The sequence below is a fragment of the Pinus tabuliformis genome, chromosome Q (genome assembly GCF_031772625.1).
Source record: "Pinus tabuliformis cultivar Carrire ecotype Pingquan chromosome Q, CPIR1, whole genome shotgun sequence".
Classification (NCBI taxonomy): Eukaryota; Viridiplantae; Streptophyta; class Pinopsida; order Pinales; family Pinaceae; genus Pinus; species Pinus tabuliformis.
Window position 1 is genome coordinate 610,379,853 of NC_142296.1, and position 16,617 is coordinate 610,396,469.

Genomic DNA, 16,617 nt, shown 5'->3' on the forward strand with positions numbered 1-16,617 from the left:
TGCGGATGTAGTGCTGGGAGAAAGGACCAGTAGCAGCACGGATGCAGAGGGAGTTGTCGTACAGATGCAGTAGTGGCAGTGGCAGAACCATGGGCAGTAGTACAGGAGGCAGTAGTGTAGAGGATGTTGGGTAGGAAGGCCTAGCATCAGCACAGGTACCGATGCCGGATGATCAGAGTAGTACTCAGTGAGGAGTATTGCTAGAGCACAGTCCTTGCTAAGAGGGAGTGTTGATTTGGGGTAGCATCGAATGTGCTCTAGCCACGAAATTTGGTGGAGAGGTTGGGGCACATGAGATCTCCAATACCTTGAAACGGTTTGGGCAGATTCTAAATAGATCAGGAGATATTAAAATAATTAATATTTTTAATGGAGTCCCTAAGTCTAAACTTAGGGAAAATAAAATATTAATGTGTATTAGTATGAATCTATGTTAGAGTGGTCCAAAAGACATGGATCAAGCCAGATCTAATCTTAGCTGTTGATTAGGGACTTAATCTCGGCCGTTGAGATGTCAACAGGAAAAGTATAAGAGGAGGCTTAAGGGTCACTTGGAGAGGACACCAGACGATCAGTGATTCTATTCTTTAGAGCGAGGTTTGCTAAGAGAGATAGAATCAGTGATCAGGAGAGCAGCTGAGGGGCATTGAGTACAGAGAAACAGAGAAGGGAGAGATTGTGTCGAGAAAGAAGCGCAACAGCCAAGGAGGGTGACGCAGAGCCAGCAAGGGTTCACGCAGGGCCACGCAGAGGCAGCCAAGTGCTGCGCAGAGCACCAGAGGGGACAGCGCAGCTGACCCAGAGGCTCCCAGAGCTGATGTAGGGACTCCTTGGGCTGACGCAGGCCTAGAATAGCTGACGCAGGGCCAGCGTGAGACAGAGAGGGGTTGACGTAGTCCAGATTGGGCAGATGTTGGGGTTGCAGGAGCAGTTTTGTGTTGAGGAGCTTCCGAAAGGGTTTTCTGGGGTTTCAGCCAAGAGATTTCTCTCAAACTATGAGGTATAGCTGCTAAGGAAATTCTCTATTGGGTAGGCCAGTTACGACACCCAGATTATACTCTGATATTGCTTAATAAGAAAATCCTCAGATAGTTGCACCGGTTTTCCCATATTGGTTTTTTCCAGGGACATTGGTCCAAAAATAATGGTGTCATATGGTGTGTTTGTTCTTGTTTCTTTTAGTTGTTGATCTGTAATATGTTGAGCATGCACTGGTGTTTATTTTCAGTATTACTTTGTAAATAACTTGTTAAAGAAAATTTAACAAGTAGGTAGGAATAAATAAGAAAAAGTGCATGAAGGGTTTCTAAACTAAGTAAACTTAGAAACTTCAACATACCTTGCATCCTCAAGGGCTGGTGTTTGCTCTTGCAAATTTGGTGTACTGGTTAGGGCTATTGGCAAGCTGCTACAACTCCTCTTCACACCTTTCAGACCTCCTCCAAGGCTGCGACCTTCCCTTTTCAACCTCTGTGCACAATGCTCTGTTGTTCTAGGCTGCTTCCAGCCCCAGGTATGCCTTCTAGACTCCTTGAAAAGTCTGTGGCCCTACCTGAACTTGCCCAACAACATTTTGATGCTCCCTGTTCAAGGAAAGCTAGGCATGTTGCCTACATGAAACTCACAGTTAGGGCTGCAACCGTTGTTTAGAGAAAAACACAAAAATACCCACAAAACACCACCCAAACTGCCCTCAAGTGATGCTTAGCTGCATTTGCTGCTAACTTAGACCTTGCGAGACAAATAGAAGTTGCCCAAAACCAGTCCCTTCCTCGACGTCAAGCCTTCAGCTTCTAGCTGCGACTTCCTCGGATGTGATCTCTATGAGATAGATGCACTTTTTGGATGTGACAATTGCCTCTGAATCACGTTGTATTTATATCCTTCACAAGTTCTTCTTGTGGTGTCATCAAAACATGTCTTGGGGCACGTAATAAGCTCAAGCCTACATGACTTGTGTGCCACAAAACCCACCACAACATAGAAAAAATAATATCTCCACTTCTAGAGCTCAGATTTGAGTGATTTTCGTTGCATCTTTCTTCTCTCGAGGTCCTCTATCATCTCAAATCATCATATGTCAAAATATACTAGTGGTTTCACACCCACAAGCTTGGGTGCAAAGCCCACAAAGCAATTTTGTGGTGCTTCAACCTCCAAACCTTGAACCCTAGGGCTTGGAGTACCTCCCAAGCTCTACCAAATCCGAACAGGCATTTGACTTGGTTTGATACTTATTTTTGGTTGTACACCCCCTTCTCATGAGCATTACCTTGTTAGGTCATTACTGTTTTTGGATGAGGGCAATTTGTCTTGGATAGGTTAGTATCCACATGGTTTGATATTGTCAACCATCGATTGAAGAGGGATGTAACTACAATATTTTACTATTAGTTTGATTTGTCGTGGAATTAATTAAAAGATTAATAATATTTTATTGTATGAGAGAAGAGACTTGCTCTATAAAGAGGAGCTCACTCTTCATTGCAATAGTAGTTGGGATTTTGGGATTGGGAGCTGTCCCCTTGCACTTTATTTGTACTTCACATGCTTGGAGCCTAATGGAAGATGGGAGGTATATCAATTTATTTGAGGCTTTCTTTTGTGCACTTATCTTCCACATGCTAATTTTTGTACTAGGAAACCCTTATAGCGTTTTGTGATTGTGTTGTAATGTGATGATGTTCTCCATTTCATCACCATTGTTGTTATGTTAGCTTTCCATTTAATAAACCCAAGTTTTGCTAGATTAACATTACTTTCATAACAATGCTTAAGTATGGCACCTTTAACCTTCTAAGGTAATTTTCTGGTATAAAAAATGGCAAGTTAAGGCTGATTTGTGGCACGCATAGCAACCCCTATTGCCTTAGACTTTCATGCAATTGCCTTCTTTGATCTACTTTCTCTTGATTTCATTTGCCCAACATGTGATTAGGGACTTGGCCTTGGGGTTCCTATCTTCATATTCCTTTCTCACTAGACTCATTTATTCCACTTTTGCTACAATCGTTTGCTTTGATAAGGTTTACTCTTCGCTAATCACCATGCTCCTCCACTCTATAGCTTTAACAATCTTACCTTTTAGGGAAGCCTCCCTTGATTTGGAGAAGAATTAACCAAAAGTGAGAGGAAGGGGTATGGTGATAATGGATAACCTTCTTGAGTTGCAGAAAACTAACACCTTGGTGATTTGGATTTTACACTTTGTGGATGTTTTATTTTGTTGTAGTAGAGTGATATTTGAACCACATGCTTTATGCCAAATCAGGCCTCCAAAATTAGTGCCAAATCTAGAAAAAGTATACTTAAAAAAATCAATAGTCTTTGATTGCTATCAAATTTCATTCCTATATTTTACTCAATATTGGGTCTTTGAATTATGATCATCTTTGAAAACTAAAAATTTCAATTTGTAGACCTTAATATTGATTACATATGGAAACTTTGACTAGCTATCTTTGAGGCCTAAAACGTGTTGGAATTCCAAAAAAACTAAACTCCACACTCATTTCTCCAATGGGTATCCAAATCTACTTCAAAATTTCAAGAAAGGTAAAATTTCTAAAAGTAGAAAATTTCTAAGATTATGAATCTTGAAAGTTTGAAGGTACCCATTTGATGGCGATGTGAATGATCCACTTTGTTAATTATTCTTGACTTAGTGAACATTTAATTTGGACATGTGTGACATTGTAACTAACCTTGTCTTTCACTCATTAATGAGGTGGTTAGTGAATTAGTTATCTTCAGTGAATCTTATCTATGAGGTGGTTAAATTCATTAATGAGTTAGTTATATTTAATTCCTATATAATAGAGCCTTGTAACATTGCTCATAAGAGTGAGAACATGAGAGGAATACACACAATACAATAATTCTTCAACAATGGAGCTTTTCCCTTTATGGGCTTTCCCCTCTATAAATGAGGTGTTCTTTCTTTGTTGTCTATTGTTAGTTAGTCTCAAGTTGGTTAATCTTATGACCATGTTAAAATTCTAACATGTTTGCCTCTATAGATTGGAATATGGGCCTCTGATATGAGACTACATTAGGAGTGATTTTGCAAAGACAGAGATCTAAATAATAAACCTTGCATCGATCTTCGTGTTTGTTCATGTATCTTTCCCTTTAACAAACATTGTGTCCATTTCCTATTGTAAAATTAGATCCTCCACAATTTCGTCATAAGGATTTTTGAGATAGGTGCCTTCCTCTTCTCTTTGGTATTTGGAGCGAAGTTGAAATCTCTTGCTATAATTTTGTGTTCCACCAGGAGCTTCTTTGTTAAGGTGATCGAAGACTCCCAACAATAACATTTTTGGCCAATTATTGGGGATATATATGTTGGTTATATGGAATCTTTTCCTTTCGCCATTACTAGGAAAACCATTGTTATGTAGCGATTTGTATTTGTACATTTTTTGCAATTCACTGTAGGAGTCAATGCATCCAATGGAGTTGTGAACCCATTAGAAAGCCCTGTAGGATTTAGAGAGAACCTTGTCTTTCTTTCTATTATGCTATCTAATGTATGAGATTTCACATTGTGATTTTTCATCACATTAATGAAAAATTGTAGTTGGTACCTTAGACCATTGGATTGATTTGGGGGATATATCTTCATGGAGACCTTTCTCTTCATGGCTTTGGGAGATCTTCTCTAGTTGGGGGAGTCCCTTTTCTCCTTTGTTTGATGATTATGCTTGTTTGTTTGTGAAGAAAGCTTGACTAAACTAGGGGGGGGGAGGGGATGGGGTTTGAATCAATTTAGTATATTCATGGACCTTAAAAATTCTTTTCATTAATCTCATTAATTGAAACCTAGGTTGCACGAAACGGGGAAACGAGAATGAGTTTTCGAAACGGGAAGCGATACGAAACGCGACCTCCCCAAATTTTGGAAACGGGGAAACACGAATATATATATATATATATATATATATATATATATATATATATATATATATATATGGACATTTAAGAAATATGTGCAATCATAAAGCATATATGATACATTCTAATTTATTACATTATGATAAAATTGTTAATTGTCAATGCATAAACTATAAATCTCTAAATTTACATCACATTTACTCATGAATGATCACATAATGAAAATAGAAATATCCAAAATCAACGACGAGAAATTTCTAATTTCTTGTCTCGTGCTTGATTGGGAGTCTCCTCCTACATAGTCGAATGACCTTAGTGCTCTTGATTAAATACAAGTTTCATACCCTAGTACCCTACATGCTCTTCATTATTGGGAGTCTCCCCTGCATAGAGGGCTTGGTTCTCTTGATTAAATACAAGTTCCATACCCTAGTACATGATAAAATCCAATGGAAACATTGCAATCCCCCCAATCCTGAAATCCTGAAAAACAAATAAGTCTGCTGGATTTTGAGTGAGATTTAAAATTCTACTTACTCCATATGAAATCCAATGAGGGCGAAACCACTCTCAAACATCCCGAGTCATTTCATGGTAATGTTAAAAATTTAAGTAAAGGAGAATATCACTTTTACTTTAAGAATTTAATATTACCATGAATTGCATATCAACACTAGGGCAAAAGTTCACTTTTATAACTTTAGACAGGCATCTAGAAGCAACTAGAAGTCACTAGGATAACCTAAAAATAAATTAGAAAACAAATTAAAAAAAAAACACAAGTAAAAAGCTGAAACGTGAGTCGTATGGCCCTGAAACGCGTTTCGGGCTGTACTGGTCACGTTTCAGTTTCGTGAAACGTGGCAGTACGACCTGAAATGCGTTTTAGGGCCGTACCATACGCGTTTCAGCATTTCGTACCCGTTTCTGTATGGAAACGCCCCCTTGCCCTATGTTTCCTGCAACATAGACTGAAACATTACATGAGCAACTGAACAAATGATAACCAACAGATTGAATACGTGAACAACAATTAATAAGCAAATCAAAACATCATATCAGCACATATTGACACCAGATATATATGGAAACCCATAAAGGGAGAAAACCGCGAGTTTATTATTGTTGTGATGCAAAGGCAAGCTCCTACTTCTTATTACATCTGATTTTCTGTAGGCTCCAACCTACAGAAGGCTGCTACCTCAATTTTCTGCAAGCTGCAACATGCAAGGAAGCTCCAACTCCCATATGTTTTTTGTAGGCTACAACCCATAGGAGGCTCCTACCTCAACCAACTCCAACTGGATATTTATCAAGCCACAACTTGAAAGGAGACTACCATCCCTTGATGCAAACAAGAAACAACAATGTGCTGGTTTACCTGGTCATAAATTCTTCATGTCTCCCTCTTCATTTATGCCTGTTCTTCCCTTCAAATTTGCATCACATCAGCTCCGTATGTGCTAGGATAATAGTTCTATCAGCTCTCTCACATTCTCTGATTCTCTAACCCTATGGCCTTGCAACCTCACATTTTTTTATAAGAAAGCATTGATGGCTGTTGGTATTCCAAACATGAATGTGAAGTGAAAGGACTTGTCTCTTAGCATTCCATTCATTCATTTCCCACCTTTTGAGATTTTGAATATTAAAATAAATAAATTCTTCACCAAATATTATTTTCAGCCACTTGTAATGATTGGATTAACAACCATAGCATCCAAGGCCTTTGCAATGTATATTAGTAATATATCAGTACTTTAACACATCACACCATTACAAGCACAACTACATCTTCATGCATTTTTCTTTGTCTTTGTCTTTGTCTTTGCCTTGCATCACAACATTACAAGCACAACTACATCTTCATGCATTTTTCTTTGTCTTTGCTTTTGCCTTTGCCTTGCATCACAACATCTCATCTCAGCCATCATATGCATATAGACACATGAGCAAGCCAACATCACCAGCTCATCAACATCTTCAAGCATCACAAGCATACTCATAACATAACAAGCATCAACATATTCATCATAACATAACAAGCATCAACATATCCATCATAACATAAGAATAATAGCTATAACAACCATAAGAATAATAGCTGTAACACCCATGCCTCTCAGTTGTTCCTTCTCACATATTGTGACCACAATTCCTTGTTGCTGCTTGTTGCTGCTCCTTTACAGTTCTTTGATGTTGCTTCTTGCTGCTTTCCCTGTTGCTGCTTCTTTCTCCTTTACAATTCCTTTCTACTGCTCCTTTTCCTTTGTTGTTCCTTGGCCTTTGCTACTCTTTTGCCTTCTATGACCTGCTGTTGCTTCTTTGTCTTTGCTGTTCCTTTGCCATCAATGACAATATTTCCAACAGTTTGGTGGTCTTCTGAAATGTGATTACCTTGTTGATCACCCATTGGTTGCACATTTGATGGATATGGAACATGCTATCTCATTATGGTGTGGTTTGGGTATGCTTGTTTATCATGGATGTACTGCATCTTGTTCATGGATTGTGTTTCTAGCCCTTAAAGGGTTAGATGATGGTGTTACGAGGCAGATGTTTCATGACGTTGTAGTTTCCTAATGAGTTTTGCATGAGGATGTTGTATTACTTGTGTCACTAGAAGGAGGTGTTCTACATGGTCCTCTTGTGTTGGATGTGTGATGGGGACATACTAGATAATTGGATGGGTTAGCGTTACTGTTGTCCCCTTTTCTTATGATGTTGATTTGGTTGGATGATGTGTATTGTGCTAGCACACTTTGCCTTGTTGGGATTTCCCTTAGAGATATGACTTAACATTATAACATTTGCTAGACATCACCTAGGTGGAAATGTGTTTGATGATGATAGTACAATTGTCGATATAATGTTTCCTAAGTTTGAGATGGGCGAGTGGGGGGGACATGTTGGGGTTATCACATGCATATTTGATGATCAAGCCTTTCCCTAAGGTTTGATGAGTTATTTATCATGTTAAAATCCTTTAGTGGTGCACCCTAGGTCAAACCTACGTGGAATTTTTATTTGATTGTTATCATAGTGGGGCTTTGCTAGGAGAACATCTTATTTGCATGGTACAACACCTGTTGGAGCACACCTTGCTTTTGGCGCATATGTTCTTATTGATTTAATTATTAGTTGGTGACTATTGGGAGGTTGGACTATGGTTTATTATAACATTAACCTTTGTGCATACATGTTGAGGTTGATTTAACCATTCAATGGTTGATTTAATCCATTTTATCAGATTAAGGTTAATTGCTTGAGTGCCCTACTTCACTTGGCATTTGTTCACACTTGTAGGGGTTTATCTGGAGGATACCTAATATTTTTGATGGAGTGCTCCCCTCTTGGGCGCAATTGTCAATTATTTTATCATCATTGTGGGTGGTTGAGGTAGTTATATGCCACAGTTTTCTAGGGCACCTCTCCTAGGTGCCCTCTCATTATTATTGCATTGATATTTCAGCTACACTTGGCATCTTTTGACGACCTCTATTGGAGAGTGCCTTCACCGCTTTGACTTGGCACATATATTATTTTATTAGAGGTAGTTATGGAATAGTTTTATGGAGGTGCGTGTTACATATTAGGAGGGCCACATGTGTTGCTTTGCATGCTCTTTCTTGGTCTTCTTTCTATCTTGGAGGGTGAGCATGTGGATATATTATGCTTGCTATTTTGAGGTTTGACCTTATCTTTGACTTTTGTTGGCACTTTGCACGTTTATCCATGGAGTTGGTTGCCTTGGGATAAGGCACAATCAGGCTTAATTAATGAATTGCTATCAATCACGGTGAGCAGATTCGCCTACAGAGGATCCGTGATCTACATTTTTGGAGCCGAATCTAGAGTAGCTTGGGTTACTTGTTTACCTTTGTTGTGCCAAACAATCTACTCAACATATATTTCTGGCATACCAGAAATGTCACTCTGTCAGATCTTCCAAAAAACAGCCTTTAGAAGAACATAAATAAAATATAAAAAGGGAAATTGTGGGCCCCTAAAGCTGTAACTTTTGCCTATAAAATATTCCTCCTCATAGTGAACACAAAAAATGATTTTTTTTTTTTATGGCATTTTGCATTTCCGAGTTTGTGATAGTAATTTGGAGAATGATATATTTGGAATTCCTTCTCGTAGTGAATACAAAAAATGAGTTTTTTATGGCATTTTGCGTTTCTGAGTTTGTGATAGTAATTTGGAGAATGATATATTTGGAAATCCGATTGTTCTATGTTATTGCTAACCCATGGTTTTATATTTTAACGGTATATATATGTATCTTCAAGGAAAACCTTGTGGGGAACCCCTAGGCACTTGCATTTCATGGAGTCTACTGAGTGTAGACTTGTTGCAGATGGTCCTGAGTGTAAACTTGTTGCCATTGATTACGATCCTTGACCTGGTAGGGAAATCAAGTGAAGCATGCAACAGAGGCAGCTGGCCCAGGGGATTGACCCCAAGACCTCTTGCAAGAAGCTCAAAGCACTCAACTACTCAAGCTAGCCCATTGGCCTTGCTGTATATATTTATATTGTTTTCATATATGTCATTTCTCTGTATCCAGATCTTGAATATTGAAAAATCCTTGCAGATCCACATCTGTTGCCATACAACTTAGCTTTTAAGTTAGTATGGATTAAGGAGTCTAGATTTATGGCTTGGGATACGCCTCTCAAACATGGGAGTCTGAGTGCTACAACCTAACTTACTACACACAAAAATGGAAAAGTTGATGATTATTCTATTTCTTTCATGATAAAATTTCATTTCATGTGATTTTGTGCAATGAAATGATTTATTGGGTAAAATTCTGGCCTTTTTTTTCCATGTAACTACTAGGCATCAAACTAGCATAACAATACTGGAATGCATCAGATTTCTCCTCTTGCAAGATTACAAAGGTTGTCAGATGAGTGACAGATTTTATTGATTAATATGGGCTAATCAGTCGATTGCTGTGCAGGGTTGGCGGAATGAACGAGTTATCAGTTTTTTTGATGGTGATGATCGCATTATTTTGGTGTTAAATGTTGACCCTTCTCAGCATCAACACAAAGTTGAGTAGCTCACGTTTCTTTCTCAATCATCAGGATGTGCACATATGTTTGTACTTGCAGATGTGAAGAAAAGAACATTGCATTAGTTTGGTTTATAAAGAAAAGAACTTTCACTGTGTGTGTGCGAGAGAGAGAGAGAGAGAGAGAGAGAGAGAGAGAGAGAGAGAGAGAGAGATTTAAATTGGATGCAGATATGAGCTTTTGAGTCTTTTCTGATGTGGAATAACAATCTTTTGACATGATATTGTTGGTTGCAAAGTTTGGTGAGCAATCCTCTTATAGTTGCTTTGTGCCAGGTGAAGGAAGTTGTGACAATAATGGAAAAAGAAATGGGCCTTACTAATGCATGGCTTATGCACAAATTTTGCAAGGTGATTTATAGCTATCAAATCAATTTTTTCCAAGCTGTTTTGGATATAAACTTATTTCCTCATTTTTTTTAATTCAACTTCATAATACTAGTGCAACAGTTTTGCTTTGTTTTGGTAGTTACGAAAGGAAAATTACATAGAATTGTCATATATTTTTGTCCACGAGTTGGAAAGCTGTAGTCGTCTTGTTCTTGCTAGCAATTACAGACGTGTTCAATATGCTTTTAACTCTATTACAGGAGTTAAATTTTGCAGGTTTATCTGTTCATATCCTCTAAGAGAATTGTTGGTTGTCTTGTATCTGAACCAATCAAATATGGATTTAGAGTTATTCCTACATGTGTCTCAGTTCCCCAAGGCCAACATTGCAATATAGTTAATAGCAGTCCCAAAGAAATATTGGATGGTGTTGAAGAGGAAGGCATCTTGACAAATGCTACTATGAATTCAAAGAATTCATTTACAACAGATCATAAATACTTAGACAATGAGAGTCATAGCAAGAGAGGTAAGCATGAAAGTACATTTATGCATTTTGGGAATGTTAAGCTCACAAGGCAAGTAGCTCAGACAATGCATGTAACTAAAGATATCAAAAGTAGTTGCAAAGATCCTGCTGGAGCTATTATTTATAGTGAGGTGCCAGTACCAGCTGTCTGTGGTGTCAGAGGATTATGGGTCTCACGATCAGAGAGGAGGAAGGGCATTGCTACAAAGCTTTTGGATGCTATGCGGTATGTTCCTGTGCCAATGATTCTAAATTTAATATAAAAAATAATAAATATGAATTTTGATTGAACTCTCTGTGGGTGAGTAAGATGATCAAGCCAGCTAGCTACATGATTGTGCAGGCAGACATTTTCTCTTGGATATATCTTGGAGCCTTGTCAATGTGCTTTCTCTCAACCAACATCTGATGGGAAGGCTTTTGCTGCCAGCTATTGCCAAAGAGATTCATTTCTGATTTATAATTCAAGTATCCATGCAACCTAACTTTATTAGGCGACGTAGGCTGGGTTATGGAAATGCTGCCACATGCATGGGGAATAAACCATGGTTATATCTTTAGTATTGTTTAACATAATACCTATATACTATGTTGTTTCTATCAGCTGTTGCAGTACCATTTTTCATGGCTTTGTTGACAGTCATGTAGATTTGGAACTGTGAAGTATATGTGTTTACTATACTATGGGGAATTAACACCATTATCACGGTTACAATGCAGAATAACATGGAAGATATGAGATCGTGTCAATGATCTCCGTATCTCCTCCTATCTATCAAGGATTCTGTAAATCCTTTTGCCCTCTTGGCATTTAAATGGAAAATGGATGACTGCTTACTATGTATGTATAAGAATCAACGACACTCTTCAATTACTTTCAGGCAAGTGGAGCCTTCCTAGACTTGGCGTCTTGCACAAAACCATGGCAGATTGTTGCTATGCAAATTATTCTGTTTTTGCAATTTGAGAAATATTGGAGTCCAATTTGTTGAAGTTGTCAACTAATTTGCATTTCAGTTCACTATTTTGTCAGGCCCATGGTCAGTATTGAAATTATTTTGTTAATGCCATCAGTTTATCCTTTGAAATTCTGTTTACAATCCTTGTAGGAGAATGATCCCAACAATGGAAACTGGTTTCTTGGTATGTATCTGTTAACTATTGGAATACAGAATGGGGTGATCATTCGTTAATTGGATATCATCAACAGGTTGTTAATGAAACCAAATATAATCATAATTCACTCATATTCTAAATTGAAAGTTATTATTATTATGGTTATTATAACAGAAGCTTCCCATTACTCCTGAGACTTGTTGCTTTGGGAATTCCTGGGTCGATTAGGGATCAAGTGTCAACACGCAAAGAAGGAACCTGGGCTAGTGGAGGAAAACCCTATCGGTTTATCACTGAACCCTCAGAGCAACAGACAGTGCAGTTGAGGTTTTAAGGGGTAACATCAGCTAGTCTCTTGGGATGGACAACATATATTTTATTAGCATGTTGATAATCATTGGTGTGCTAGTATCCTCCATAAAACATTACAATAGAATCGATGTTGAATATATTGATCATTTCAATGCATAAGTAGTCCCCGCCTCAGCCGGGAGTATAATCTTTTTTATTTTTTTTGAAGTCAACGGGTTTTGACTTTGTATTACTTTAGTTCAGTGATATTTTTTTATAAAATTTATAAATGTTTTAAAAAACCGATGTATTAAAAATATTTTTTGAAAAATAAAGCAACTTCAATAATTTTAAATTTCATCAATTTCATTTTCTGATCAGTAGAATCAAGGATAGATGGGATATAAATCCCTGGAGGAGCAGCTTGAATGGCCAGAAAAAAAATAAAAAATAAAATAAATAAATAAATACACACATATATATATATATATATATATATATATATATAACAAAATTTCTCTCATTGAAATTCTTTGAATGCATATCTAGAAGTATACTAAGCTTTGAATTCAATAAACGGAGGCTTCAAATGCAGTGCACATGGGTAGGAAAGGGCAGAATTTACACAGGTACAGAGGCAAATCAGGATGCATCTAGGCATGAAATTGGAGTTTCTGTGGATCGACTTGACCACCACTATTACTGGATCATACAATGAATGTTGGAAGAGGAACCTCCTCTCTTTCAAGGATCTTCCTTTTTAAGGTAGTGGATTTTTCGTCTGCCATTTGAATCCCATTATTATGTCAGCAGAAACTTGATGCAAGTGTAGATGGAATGCCTGGAATTTCAAGGCCCAGAGAGTGAAGGTCATGAGGTCAAGTTTGCAACAGCTTCTTGGCCAAGGATGCCCCTTTCACATATCTCAACAATCTCTTCGCCGTAGTCCAATGTTCTACCTTTGGTGCTGTCATAAATCTGTGGTTAACGTCCACAGTGTATAACTGAAATCAGGCCCAGTGATTGTAAAATATACCAAGCTCCCCACTAGGTGCTTGTAGACTAACTCATTAATTGCATTAGAGTCAAGCTTGGCTGATAGCTTCAACCCTTTTTCCATAGGTGTAGATAGATTTTGCAATCTGTCAATTTGAACTTGTCAAGCAAGATCTTGACATATTCAACTATTTACAAAGAAAACATGTTTGTATTCAAGGTTGAGATATAGGAGTTTGGGCATGGAGAGCAACCATGCAAAGTATCACCATTGCACTTGGTAATTTTGGGGTTGTCTCATGTTTGACAAGTTCAATATGATGATGCACATATGTTTTGCAAGGAATCTCAAAGCAAAGATGAGGTTAGAGTTTCCCATTGAATTTCATTTAGATTACTTTACTGAGGATGAAGTGAACCTGTCCTTGATAGGTAATTGTATGTTCCATGTCAGAGAAATATTCAATCTATACATTAAGAGTACTTAATCAGATTCTCCAAGCTAGTTATTTTGTTAGATGTTGATGCAATCATATAATTTTTTTTACAAGGTGGTTTGGGATGCATAGTCGGTGCAATATAACTATATTTTAGTTGCTGGCAAAGAGGAAAACATTGTAATTAATTCAGAGTGTTTTTTAGAAAACTAATGTAAATCATGATTAGAATCCGAGGAGGGATGGCTAAGGAACATTGTAGACCTATGCAACATTACTAGCATCTCAAGGGGGTAGTTATTAAGTCATTATCAATGATGTTAGATACCTTAGGTGGATTGATCTAAAGTTATCATCGCAATCATAGTTAACTAGACATGAACACATTGCATAAGGTCATTTCAAAAAAGAATAAAACAATGCTCTTTTATCTTTGAAGCTCCTAGAAAGGTATGTTGCAGAGATGGAGTAACACTCAGGAAACAATCCTTCTTGTAATATCAGCTTCTCTAGTGTTGACTTGTTGCCTAATAATACTACATGATGAACCACCTATAACACAAAGAAGTATATGGTCTGGATTCTAGCCTTTCATTGCATGTGATGGTACAGTCCTAAGGAGTTGAAGATCTGAGATTACCTAGAAAAGTGAGAAAAATGATTGTATTAAGTCGAAGATACCGCAAGAGGCACTTAACTTGGGGTGGCTTGCTTCCTGTATATTTGTAATAATTGTTTTAATTATTTGACAGGTTGAATTAAGCAAGTCCTAAGTCAACTTTTGGATGTTTTGACTATTGATATTATTTTGAAAGGGTGCCCGTTTGAAACGGATTTTTAACTTGGAGGCTGCACCAAAATTTGAAGGAGTTGCAAGTTTTTCCTAAGCGACGAGACCCATAATTTGGGGGGTTTGGAAGCTGAGTGCTTACCCTGGAAGATCACATGCCAAATTTAGAGAATACTTCAAAATTGAACTTTTTGATTTTGTAGAAAAGAGCAATTGGGAGGCCTCCGTAGACTAGATGTGGCATCTTGAAGCCCCTTACCCTCCATCATCATTTGCGGATATACTTCACCTTTTTAGGATCATTTATTTTATATCATTGTACATAAGGTTTTAAAAATCCCTCGTGTATTTTAAAATCAATTAATTAGAGGAGGGAATTCAGCCTCTCCATAGGTTAGATCATGGTTTTTAGTATAGGAAACTAGTATTTTAATGTAACAGATGTTAAGCATGTCCTCTATAAATAGATATGCACATTTCATTTTCTCATGGCTAGATTGGGGAGAAATCCCTTAACAAGTTTGAAATTTCTGAAATTTGCCGGAGTACTTTTGTCTTGCATTTGTGATATGGATGGAAAATTAAGGTGCTGTCATTGAGGAGAAATTTTGTGGATATTTTTTTTTAGGATTAATGGCAAAAGTTTATGGATGAACAATGATCTACATATGAAGTGTTATTTTAAAGTCTTTATGGATATGTTTATGGAATGTAGTAAGTGTAAATGTGCTTATCAAGCAGAGAAGGTGTTATCTATGTGCAAATTGAGGGCAATACTATGGGTTCCTCTCTTTCCCTTGTTGTCGTGAATATTTACATGGAACATTTCAAAGCCAAAGCTTTAAATAACTTTCATTTAAAGCATAAATGCTGTTTTCAGTTTGTAGACGATACTTTTATGATATGGCCCATGGTCTTCCTGCTTTAGATTCATTCTTGATCCATCTTAACATCATATCCACACATATCCAAATCACCATGGAAATTTAGGAATCCAACTCATTATTGTTCTTGGATGTTCTTGTCTCTCGCTAACTTGATGGTTCACTTTGGCACCAAGTCTACAAAAAAGATACCCACACCGACTGGTGTCTCCATGCAAATTCTCACCATCACCTTGCCCAAAAATGGTTGTTCTCAAAACTTAAGCCACTTGAGCCTTTCAAAACTCATTCGTCAATTTCTTGAGAAAGAAGAAAACCCGCCTCACTAGGGCCGTCCTAGCCAATGGTTATTCCCCACCTTAGATCCAAAGAGCCCTCCATTCTGCAACCCAACCCAAAACCATAAAACAACTTCCCTCCATCCCCCCTTCTCCCTCTGTTACATCCAAGGCATTACTAATCAAATCTCTAAGTTTATTTCAAAGAAGAATATCAAAACTTTGTCTAAGCCCCAAATTACTCTTAAAATTTTATTTAGGTCTACCAAAATATCGTATGCTTGGCCCATGAGTTTATCACTTTCCCTGCTCCCATGGGAAAGCATACATTGGACAAAATGGCAAGATGGCAAGTCCTTAAAGGCTCAAATCAAAGAGCACATAACTGACACCCACCATAATTGAATTTTGAAAAATTTCCTTAATTGAGCACTCTCATAAAACACATCATATTATCAATTTTGAGGATTTCAAAATTCTGGCCTCGTCTCCTTTCTATCCTCAGTGCATCATCAAAGAATCCTAGAAATAGAAAAACACCCCAAAAACTTCAATTGTGAATATGGATATAAACTTAGTCAGTGTTGGAAGGCCACCATCCACTTCCTCTCTAGAAATTCCCAATCACCTAGTACCTATCTCTAACCTTTTCATTCATCCTTTTTTCAATTCCCTTGTGTTTTACCTCCTTCTAACCCCCTTGTTAGGTTTGTTCCTCCTCTCCATTATCTTGATTTCCCCTTCATCCTTGACCCATACCATTTTTAACTGCTTTGAAACCCCCTCGCCCCCACTTTATTTAACATTTCTTCCCTCCCCATTTTGTTTGTTGTCAATTTTCTTTTCTTTTCCTTTAAATCCTTTAATGTGCTAAATATTCCCCCGGTTTTAGAACTCAATATCTTTCTCTCATTTAATATTTTTTATTTTTTAAATTCCATTCCCTCTCCTCTTTATTAATTTTAAAAATCTTTCTCAATAGAT

At 37.4% G+C, this 16,617-nt stretch overlaps 1 protein-coding gene across 1 annotated transcript in view; it reads left to right on the plus strand.

Moving 5' to 3' along the window:
* Window positions 1-11,873, plus strand: part of CTF7 (protein) — a 92,888-nt gene extending 81,015 nt beyond the window's left edge. The window contains exons 4-7 of the mRNA XM_089384948.1: window positions 9,869-9,961; window positions 10,259-10,333; window positions 10,589-11,067; window positions 11,185-11,873. Coding sequence (XP_089241074.1) covers window positions 9,869-9,961; window positions 10,259-10,333; window positions 10,589-11,067; window positions 11,185-11,326 — 789 coding nt within the window. The 3' untranslated portion in view covers window positions 11,327-11,873. The remainder of the gene's footprint in view (window positions 1-9,868; window positions 9,962-10,258; window positions 10,334-10,588; window positions 11,068-11,184) is intronic.
* Window positions 11,874-16,617: the final 4,744 nt, after the last annotated feature.